At 43.1% G+C, this 11,124-nt stretch overlaps 1 protein-coding gene and 1 long non-coding RNA gene across 3 annotated transcripts in view; one reads left to right on the top strand and one right to left on the bottom strand.

Annotated features, from left to right (window-relative positions):
• Positions 1-6: 6 nt before the first annotated feature.
• GPR39 (G protein-coupled receptor 39) overlaps positions 7-11,124 on the bottom strand; it is an 83,888-nt gene continuing 72,770 nt past the window's right edge. For both annotated transcript variants that reach the window (XM_061480205.1, XM_061480123.1), the window contains one exon: positions 7-535. In XM_061480205.1, the coding sequence (XP_061336189.1) occupies positions 12-535 (524 nt within the window). In that variant the 3' untranslated portion in view covers positions 7-11. The remainder of the gene's footprint in view (positions 536-11,124) is intronic.
• Positions 525-2,170, top strand: LOC133262073 (uncharacterized). Its single transcript, XR_009741216.1, has 2 exons — positions 525-1,512; positions 1,613-2,170. It is a non-coding gene; the product is annotated as an uncharacterized LOC133262073 (long non-coding RNA).

The following is an 11,124-nucleotide window of genomic DNA, read 5'->3' as shown; positions in this document are numbered from 1 at the left end:
GCCTTATGAAGTCATACTTGATGTTCACAAAGGCCGTTTGGTGCGTCTGGGCTGGGCTCTGAGCTAGTCTCTAGGGGCACTACTTCCAAGCTGGACTGCTGTGGTTCGGGTCCTGGTTCCTGTAGGATGCAGTCAGGCTTGGTCTCATTCTGAAAAGTACTTAAGAAAACTTTGTTACTGCTCCTCCTAGAAGAACTGCGCCTAGACGACATGAAAAGCAGTGGGCGCAGAGACCGGCTGCTCCTTGCTCTGGAGCTCTGGTTTGCTCTGAGAAACTTCTCCTTGTTGGCATGCTGTATGGTCAGGTGGCAGCGAAGGACCTGCAGGAACACGCTGCGGAACTGCTGAGAAGAGATGTTGTACAGGAGGGGGTTCACCACCGAGCTGAGATAAAAGAAGATGTCAGCAATGGGAAGAAGAGTGATGTATGCTCTGAAGTAGGGGACGGTCCAGTCCTGTTTTGGTTTAGCAGCAGCCATGATCCTTCTAACCTGGTTTGGCATCCAGCATACAGCCAGAGTTGCAATAATCAGTCCTGCGAACAGAAAGAGGAAGAGGTTTGCATATATGGAAAGAAAAAACCATAAAACACTAAATATCAGTTCTGCGCTTGCTCATTAGGAAATGGTACCAATTTCTCAATGTTTCTCTTGACAGCTTTTTCTACCAGTAGCTTTTTTTGGTTTGTTGTTTTTAATAACTGTTACAAGGTCACTGCAGCACATGCTCTGACAGAAGAGCGCATACTGCTTGGCTGGTATTTCTTTGTACCTGTGGCCATTTATTAGTGTTCTTTCACTGATACCTGTATCTTCAAAAAGAATGCATTTTTTTTTTAGTTTGTGTTCTTACATTTCTTTTGTCTTTCCCTTTACTTTGAAAAACAAGCAAAATAAATAGAAGCTATAGCCATATTAGATCAGGCAATACCCAGAAGAGATCAGATTCTTGTTTGTACTTTGGAAAAAAAAAAAAAAGAAAAGAAGATGTATGCATAATAATATATTTCCTGTTATTTTTGGTAAATTTCCTCTTACAGAAGATATTTTTAAGCAAAATATGTATGGATCTTTTTATGGTAATTCAGATATGTTGGGCTTTCTTAAAATCAAATTCCAGTGGAATTAAAATATGAATGTAAATGAGAAAAACCCAAGCCTAGTCATGAAAGTGTAAGCAGTTTCAGATTATAAATTATGCTTTAAAATGTGGTGTCTGACCATTCTGTATTTATATGTAAGTATAAATACATGTTGCTGCATCACTAATGGCATTAAAAAGGGGGTGACTAGATGTCTGAAAACTCTGCCTCTGTGGACTGGCTTTCACTAGGGCTCAGTGGTGGTGCTGTCTTCAGAAGAGCAGCCCTGAAGTAAGGTGTGGGTGACCTTGAGCAGGCTCTGTTCCCAGGCAGGAGACGAGGCAGGGGGAGGCACTCCAATTTGCGCTGGTATTCGCTGCTTCTGGTGCATGTAAGCACTGGAAATCCTGGCATCTTGCATAAAACAACAGGTAACAAAACAATTCCTCTCAGTGCTCCCCCACCAAGCATTACTCCTGAAACACCTTACACCACCAGATTACTGTTTCCACTTTGTTTTTGTCGTTGCAGGAAACGTGCCTTATATGAACACTGGGAGGGAGGAAAAGTTGCAGGTTGGCTTCTCTGCGCAGAGGCACAAAGTAGTAGAGAGTATCCTGATGGTGCGCCATTGCCATTTCCAGTAGGCTTTGGTGGTTTGTTAATCTCCAACATCTAACTTCTTCTCCCAACAGAAGCACAGAAACATTTAATTCCTACCTAGCTAGACTAAGTCAGATTGCCTCCATCAAAGAGCTTGCTGTAGAATGCACCATTGAACAGATCACTGTAGGAATACAATTTTGAAATAGTGCATGCTGATCTTCCAAGCCAGGAACATTATACTTCACAAGCGGGAAGACATGAACATAATGGGGAAGGGAGGCAGAAAAGAGAAGAAAGATTTTTCCTAACTTCAAAACTGCCAGGGCTTAAACAGGTATGTCCGGGTTCTCTCCTCCACCACCCCTGAGCAAAGACAAGGTATGAAATGTCTTCTTTTTAATTAATTTTGTTAATGAAAGGTATAATTAACAGATTTATGATCTCACTGAATAAGCTACCAAATAAAAGTTGTCTTTTTGATCATCTGCTTCTGTAATCACTTCATGTCACAATAATTTTGGTAGGATGGGAAGTAGCATATCTTAGACTTGCAGCACGAGGTAAGAGCCCTGGAAGGCTGTTCGCAGTAGGCAACTGGCAAATGTGTCTCCCTTTGCAATTTTCTGTTCTTTAACTACCGTAAGTCACCTTTGTCTCTATTCTCATTCCACTCCTATACAATCTCAGGCCCCTTTGCTTCCCTGCCCTACTCTTCCCTGCCTTCTTGCCTCACTTGTCAGTGCCTGTTGTGTCTCTGTCAAAAGCCGATCTGAATTTTATATTAGTCCTGCAGATTTCCTAGCCTTCAGTGCTTGTTTTTTAATCTGCTGTCAGCATAACCAATACACGGATAGCAGTCCTGGTACAGATCAACAGAAGATAAGGAGCCCCAAGCTGTGACTTGCGACGGGCCTTATTGAAAAGGCAGGAAAACGATGGTACTGGTTTGCTGTGGCTTTTTCTCCTGTGCAACTGAAAGACAAACTCTGTAAACCGAGGTCTGCAGATAATTTGGCAAATTTTACCAGATGATTTCTTTCAAGGAAAAAGAAAATAAGCTCTGCAGTGTAACTTTTGGGTTCTTAGTAAGGAACAGGATACTTCATCACACTGTTTGTTTCCTAAATTATGAATACTGCTGTGAAAAACTGTAAGCAAACAATGTGTGCATTCAGTTTTAAACCTTAAATGTAGTGCTTCAAGATGTCTGACTTTTTGCTTGTATCTGAATTCTTTGCCATTGACTTTTCTTTCTAGTTCAAACTGCCAAAATGCTTAAGATTTCCCCTTCTTCAGTCGCTTTTGTTCTGGGGAGCTGTGTATTTGTTGTGTGAACAGCAAGTGAAAAATGGCCTGCTTGTGCTCGTTTGCAGTGCAGTGAGGTGAGTCTTTTGGGGGGCGGGAGAAGGCAGCAGCAAAACTTTGTTGGTTTCCAGGGATGAGTAATTGTTCATTTTTATGCTTGAAAAAAATGCTTATGGATTCAAGGGAGATGCGCCGTGTAAATAAACACACCGACAAATTCACATTTTTTTCAACTGGTCACACTTGATGTGGAGGTATGAAGTAAAGTGAAGTGCAGCAACAGAACCCATCAGAAAAGCTTTCTGTTCAGACCTTAGCATATAAAATATTTTGACCGAATTACTGCTGCCTTCAATTTGAACTTGAACACAGGCCATGGAAGTTTGTGTTGTACTGTAAAGTGCAGAAGGTGTTTAAGCTACACTGTATCAGCTTGAACGTAAACCAAACTGCCCCTTACGCCAGGACTGATGCATTTTTCCCATGAGCTTGCTGCCTGCTAGGAGCTAAACTCTCTCATGTTTCATCTCATATCCACCCTTCCCTTCCACTAGTTCTTATTAAAGTGAAAAAAATCAGCAGCTCCATTTTTTTTTTCCGATTTTCCTGACCACTGCACTCGAGTGACACACTAGATGAGAGCAAAGATTTGTCTTCCATGAATACTGATGTTTATAAACAACATAATGCTGTGGTCCAGTGACCTCCATCACTGGTGCTTGAAATTTCCAACATACACTTGAATCTCTTGGTTTAATCATCAAAAGTGCATTAGCCCATATACCATAGCCTAGCTGGCTATGTGTAAGTGAATATATCTCAACCAGTAAGTAAGTGATTGAGCTTACAATTCATTCAACATTGATACCGGTATTTCAAGGTAAGAAAAAAATGACAGACATGAAAAGATTCTTGACTAAAACCACTTCAAAAAACTAAGCCATAAACCAGCCACAAAATAGCTTACCCAGAATAGGACTACAACAGTCAACTATAATCTGAAAAAAACCCTAAAACTCTTTAAAAACAAATCATACCAATTTAACAATGATTTGAATCTGGGGACTGTTACTGTAACTTCCCAGAAGTGTATCTTTCAGTATTAATTCTTACTATGTGTCAAAGGATCACTTATGTAGTAAAATAAACCTAGCATTTAAGCACCAATAATATAACTATGCATTTCTGGCACCGAATGGGAGTTTGGCAGTCATCTATCCCTTAGCAATACTTTTTTATTACTCAGAACATTCCTCTGGGCCACAGGGGACTGAATTAAATTCATTATGAACTTTACTGGGAGGGATTTTAAAGACGTGCAAAAGTCTGGCAGGGTGGAGAGGGCTGCCTTCTCTACCCTTCCAGATATTGCTTGATCTGCTCTTGAATAGATTTTTGTCATCCTTTTTACACCTGAGCACTTAAATCTGTCTCCTTTTATAGTCCAGCATCTCCCCTCTACCCTGGCCTCTGCCAGCCATTCCACAAAACTTGGGATTGTCTACAAAATTATCATCGTCTCTAGGAAATGCCAACATGCTGCGTTTGGCTGCCACAGTCCGTTAACTAAGGCTGTTGTAGCAACTCATGTACATGCTCATTCGTCTGTCATTCGTCTGTGCAGCTTAACCCTGGCACTATAAGGTCTGCTGTCTTCTGCTGCTCCTCTCGTCATTGTTACCCTAAGCAGCCTTAAACCTCAAATTTTGCTTTTCTGTGATTTAATTAATGGCAAAAAGGCAGGTTCTCGACATCTGCTTGTAAACTGACATTTAAATGGCAATTGTCAGTGGAATATAAGCATATGGTTACTGAGTTATGAGTCAAGCACAGGCAGTGATGCAGCTGGGTCAGAGGGAGACTTCCTAGCACACATTTCACATTTGCATACTTGGCCCAACTATTCTCAAAGGTATAATGTGACATTAATGCCCTATGCCTAAATCACAAATTCTTCCAACCATGTGTCAAAGATACTGGCTCCCAAAAGAGGAAAATACTGAGACCACCCCTCATTATTAAGTTTACTGTCTTAGAGCAATACTAATCACAAGGAAAGCACTTGTTCCTGATTTGATTCTGCTACAAACGTCTTTGAAATCACACGCAAATACACCTTAGAGCTAATCAAGTTCTTGATGCTCACAGTATCAGTCACTACTAATTCAGCACAAGTTAAAAACAAAGACTCCAGGACTAATTAAGGGTGTTACTTAGAGGAGGTGAGGTTTTGGCATGTATTTATGCTATGTTTATTATTTTAACCAGGACTCAAAAATCTTGCTTTTGATTAGAAATAGGGACCTTGAGCATTAAGCTATTGTCTTTCTAGCTTTTGAGAAAAACATCAGAAGTCACGCACCGCAGTCTTCAGTCACTGAGATGACCTTCCCAACTGCAGATCAATGAATACTGCTCCATGCCCCTGCTGCTGCAGTTGTCTGCAAGTGAGACGTCAGCCACCATATGCTTATTGTCTACTGACAATTGTCATTGAAATGTCAGATTACAAACAGCTGTTACTTTCATTGCTGCAAGCCTGACTTGTAAGTGCAGCAAAGAAACCAACCGAAGTGATAGCAAATGGTGTTGGCACTTCTTGGCAATGCTGTCAAGCAGCAGGAGCCAGACAGGCTGCACTTCCTTGATGTTCAACTGAGGAACACTGGAGCACCTCAAGGAGGGGACTGCCTTTGCTCTCCAGCCTCAAGGATTTCCTGCCACTGCTGCTTCTGGCAGGTAAGAGCTTGGAGAAGTTTCTGGTCTACCAGCAGCTGGGTGGAATTTCAGATCCAAACTTTTGGCTTTGAGCAGCTTCTCATGAGTAGCTGGTGTTCAGGCACTACTCACATCAACACAGGACTCAAACCCTCTCTGTCTCTGACCAACAGCAATTGGCTGTTTGATGAACAGAAGGGTGCGCAGGGCGTAGGAGGGAGGAACACACCTTTTACTACTGCTCCCAGACTACCCCAACAGCTCCCTTGGGTTTAAAAGCAAGGGGAACAATGGCATTTCTTCAGTGCTTCTGTGGAACTCACAATGTTTCTGCCTAACTCCCAGAGCACGTATCTGCACACAAATGGGTATCTATAGCATAAATTGTGCTAAAAGGCCTTTGTAGATCCCAGACAAGTCTTGTGACATACAGTGCTGCATTTCCACATCTCTTTTGTGCAGCCTGCCCTCATCATCCAGATAGGAAGCCTCTATCATCTGACATCTAGAATTAGGATAAGAAGGCACTAGGACAGACCAGAATGATAACCCCTCAGACACAGTGAAGTGACCACCCTCTTCTTGCCCACACACACTTCTTGGAACAAATACAGGAGGCTCAAATAGGCCACTGTGTTCTCTATGGTACAGAGTGTCCACAAATCAAGTTCTAGCTGGCAAGCAGATGCAGAGTGCCACATATGACAGGTATATGGTAAGCTTGCCACAAGGCTCCTAACAAATCTGCAGCTGTCCTCTTGTTCCACATTAACAGCATCATTTTGTAGGCAGCAACTGACCACTGGATCTTGGAATCAAAGTCTGCTCGATCTGTGTCCTGCACACCGCACTATGCCTCTGTGTCTGTGCGCTGTTAAGTAGGTCTCTCTGTCTTCATTACAGAGTTGCTGCAGGAAGTGCCACCAAGCAACTAGTCTATAAAACAGACGTGGTGGGTTTGCTGCCCCTTCTGCTTATGACAGTTAACTTCACATTTCCCCAAAATCAATCACTCAATCCTGTATTCAGTGCATAGAACATCACAACCATCAGTAAGGGTTTTGCTTGAATGAGGGCTGCAGTGTGCTCCATGTGCAGGATAAAATGTTTGATGAAGTTTGAAACAGGAAAAGAATACCGATATAAACCTCCCTTTTCCCTCTCCACCACATGCAAGTTTCTTCTGCTGAAGGACAAACATAATAATAATAAGCACATACTGATGAATGTTAAGGTGAATATAAAAACATATTAACCTAGGAGATAAATATTGATATTGCTTTGTGTCAATATTTAGTTCAAGGGACAATAAATTTTTTATATTCTCTGAAGTAAGTCAATATGTGCATTGCTGCATACATTTTGTATAAGCTCAAATTACTCAGCAGCTCTGTTCCTTTTACCCTCAACTTTCAGAATCACAGATTTGCCTTTCAGAAATGCTTCTCTGGAAGAGGAGAGAATAAGTAAACTATCCCTACTACCCCTACTCAGGCAGTAGCTACAGGAAGAAAAGAGATACGACAAGTGTATACTTCCCAGTGATTTCTCCATTGGAGTTTTTCTAACCACTTGGGAGATCTACCAGCTCACTTTGGGATCTGACAGTGGATCTGGGCTGGCTGCTAGGTGTGCAGCCTCCCCAGAGAACAGGTGTTTCTTCATCAGCAACTTGCTGCCTTTGTTGTGGAGCCACTTTGTGTATAGAAAGCACATGTAGGGGTGACTCTGGCAAAGCAAACTGAGATAAAATCCAGCCCCTGCTCCTGCCTGGGCTGGCACTGCAGGGATAAAGGACAAAGGAGCTGTCGAGACAACATTTGTGTCACCAGCACAAGCAGGCAAATCTCCAAGTGCTCAGAGAGGCTCTGGCAAGCACACCATAGCCCTTCTCAGAATGGGTTTAAACTGAACAGAAGCCAGTAACAAACTAGTTATCTTTATAAATGCTGCTGAACAATTAAGCATATGGCCTGGGACAAACAGTTAAAAAACAGCTTCATGTACATCTGATCCTGTCAACAGCTCCCAGCAAAAAACCAATGGACCTTCAACTCCCATAGCCCCCAGAGGAATCTGGATCCATCCAGTGATCATTATGCTCCTCCCAGTCTCAGTGGCACTGTGCAATGAGGCCATGTCTCATTAGCAAGCACAGTTGGGTGATAGGGCAGTGCTGTCCCACAATATGGTGCAATAAATGAAAGGCAAAGAGAAGAACCAAGCTGCCTGTTGATGCAATAAATGAACCAAAATTGCAAGGCTTTAATCAATAAGTTGCTGTTCTGTTGCACACTAAATCACGTTTCTTCCTATTGAAGACACCATTAATGGTCTTGCTAAATCACAAATGCTAAAACCATGCATGTGTTCCTCCCTTAAATACCCACCCAAAGCAGCAATGTGTTCAAGTGTGGGGCAGTGACAAAACAGGGAATTCTTTCTTTCCTTTTTAAAAGCTTCCATAGATAACTGGAGTTGTCAGGCACATGGAGAATAATTTCACATAAGCATTTGCCACCTTTGGAGTCAGAAAATCACCTGCAGCTGCTTTTGATACTTCATTTCACAGGTGACTAATTGCCACTGTAAATCATTACGGAGACCCAGGAGTTGTTAGCAGAATCTGAAGTGTATGTCTTCTCGCTTAGATTGGACTGCACTCTTCCCCACACAAGTGCCCTTAAAGGTGCTACAGGATCACTGAGACCAAACTGGCTTTCAGAGATTCTGGCTGCATATTTTGTCATTGGGCCAAAGCGATGACACAACAGAACAGCAGCATGCACACAACACTCCAGTTGAAATCCCTGCATCGCCCAGCAAGTTGCTCAGTTCAGGTCCTCCCTACTCTGCTGAACGTATTTCTTCTTGACTGGCAACAAAGGGCTGCTCTAGGCTGGATGCAACACAGCAGTATAACCTCAGCTACACACTGGCTAAGGGTTAGGTGAATTTTGTGTTTCCAGCAATGTCATCTCTAATTGAAATCAATGCTGAAGGAACCTGCCCAGCAGGACCTGCACTTCCTTGAAAAGTGATGATGTTTCAGTCTCTGTTGTATTTCAGTGCTCTACAACTGATAAACAGCGTATTAGGTTGAGAAACATAAACATTCCCATCAAACAAGGAGAGGATTACGAGAGGCTTACATGGGGCTGAACCAAAGTTTCAAGTCTATGTACCATGGATATGTCCAGCTGGGACTTACAGGACACTACAGTAAAATCTTTTCTGACTCTGCAACACTAAAACGTAACAGCTTCCAGGGATCCCACCACACACTTCTCCACAAGCAATGCCAAAAAGAGTCCTTCAGAGGAATAAGCTATTTTTGCTTTGCACTGTCACTGAACAGCCCTCAGATGTTAGGTAGAGTGATACTGGATGCATCAGAAGTTGTCAGGGGAACATAGATATGCAGAATATAATTAGTGAGGACACGAGTGTTAACAGTTCTACTTCTTAGCAATTTAAAATATCTGACAATTATCTTCAGTTATTAGCAGGGTCAAGTTTTGCTTCTCAAATATTTTTAAATACTGCCGTTTCACAGTGCAAACACTAGAGAAAGCTAAAAATACTCAAGGAAGTTTCATGACAGAAGTATCGTTACTGAACATGAGCAGTCTTTTTGCAAAACAGCGATTAAAGACATGATATGCTTTTAAAAGCCATACATGCTCACAAATTGCCCGAGGAAATCACGCCCGTTTTAGTAGTTTGTATGGGGTCTGCACAGCAAGGTTTTGGTAGTCTGGGACTACAGAGGTGGTTTCCGTGCGAAGCTGCTAGAAGCTTCCCCCATGTTTGACGGAACAATGCCAGCCTGCTCCAAGCCAGACCCACTGCTGGCCAAGCCTAAGCCCATCAGCAGCGGTGATAGTGCTTCTAGGGTAACACAGTTAAGGGATAAAAACTGCAACAACTGCAGCCAGAGAGAGGAGTGAGAACATGTGAGAGAAACAACTCTGCAGAGACCAAGGTCAGTGCAGGAGGGAGGAGGTGCTCCAGGCACCAAAGCAGATTCCCCTGCAGCCCCTGTTGCAGACCATGGTGAGGCAGCTGTCCTCCGCAGCGCATGGAGGTCCGTGGTGGAGCAGATCTGCACCTGCAGCCTGGGGAGAACCCAGTGCTGGAGCAGTTCAGTGAAGAACTGCAGCCTGTGGGAAGGACTCATGTTGGAGAAGTCCATGGAGGACTGTCTTCTGTGGGAGAGACCGCACGCTGGAGCAGGGGAAGAGTGTGAAGAGTCCTCCCCTGAGGAGGAAGGAGTGGCAGAGACAAGGTGTGATGAACTGGCCACAACGCCTCTGCCCTGTCTCTCTGCACAGCTGTGGGGGAGGAGGTGGAGAAAATCAGGAGTGAAGTTGAGCCCAGGAAGAAGGGAGGGGTGGGGGGAAGGTGGTTTAAGGTTTATTTTTTATTTCTCATTATCCTGCTCTGATTTGATTGGTAATAAATAATTTCCTCAAGTCAAGTCTGGTTTGTCTGCGATGGTAACTACTGTGTGACCTCTCCCTGCTCTTATCCTGACCCATAGCCTTTCATTGTATTTTCCCTCCCCTGTCCAGCTGAGGAGGACAGTGATACAGTGGCTTTGGTGGGTACCTGGCATCCAGCCAGGGTCACCACAACACATTCTATTATGGAGATGACAACACATTTATAGCCACTGTGATGCAGTGACAACAGCACCTTCGAAAATCTTCCCCAAACAAGTTCCTGCCTTCAATGGTCATTTATTTCTTCTGCTCATTAGGTTAAAAATTGTACTTCAAATATGAGTTTTTGTTGCTCTTCAGCTTTAACCTTCCAATCTCAAACTTCGTCTTAGCACTCATCTGCTATAATTCAGTCTCAAAATGTACAGAGAAATGATGGACCAGTCTCTGATACTGTAACTGGATACTTAATTCTCGAACTGGAGTGCCAGAGCAGCATCCCCACAGCATGGTGAACCCCCACGTGCAGGTGAGCCTGCTGGGTCACTACACCAATGCACCACAGTGCTCTTCTGGGGACCCCAGCTCTGGTCACTGCACAGCCAAGGCTGCCGCAAAACACAAAAGCTAACGGGAGAATTTCATACACTCCCTTGTGTGCTTTCCTCACATAGGTGGGTAAACAGTCATGGAATCATTACACCTTACAGTAAATACCAACTTGGCATTTGAAGCAACAATCGACTGTTTCATTCAGGTGCCAATCACATGTGGTTTGTCAATAAATGCCACGAAATCCAGCATCTACTTTTGAATCGTTCATTTCCATTCACTACTACAATTCTCCAGAAAAAACATAGCTGAAATTTTAAACCGGAGCTACTTTGGGTAAAAAATCAAGAATATTGTGGAAATACACGTAGACTGAGCATAAGAAAACATACCAGGGTAAAATAAATACATATTAAC

This window comes from Pezoporus flaviventris, unplaced genomic scaffold (genome assembly GCF_033815535.1).
Source record: "Pezoporus flaviventris isolate CSIRO_AGI_PZ_B2104156 unplaced genomic scaffold, CSIRO_AGI_Pfla_v1 ptg000001l, whole genome shotgun sequence".
In the NCBI taxonomy this organism is placed as follows: Eukaryota; Metazoa; Chordata; class Aves; order Psittaciformes; family Psittacidae; genus Pezoporus; species Pezoporus flaviventris.
The sequence above is the reverse complement of the archived record's forward strand: the minus strand, read 5'-3'. Positions and strand labels throughout refer to the sequence as shown.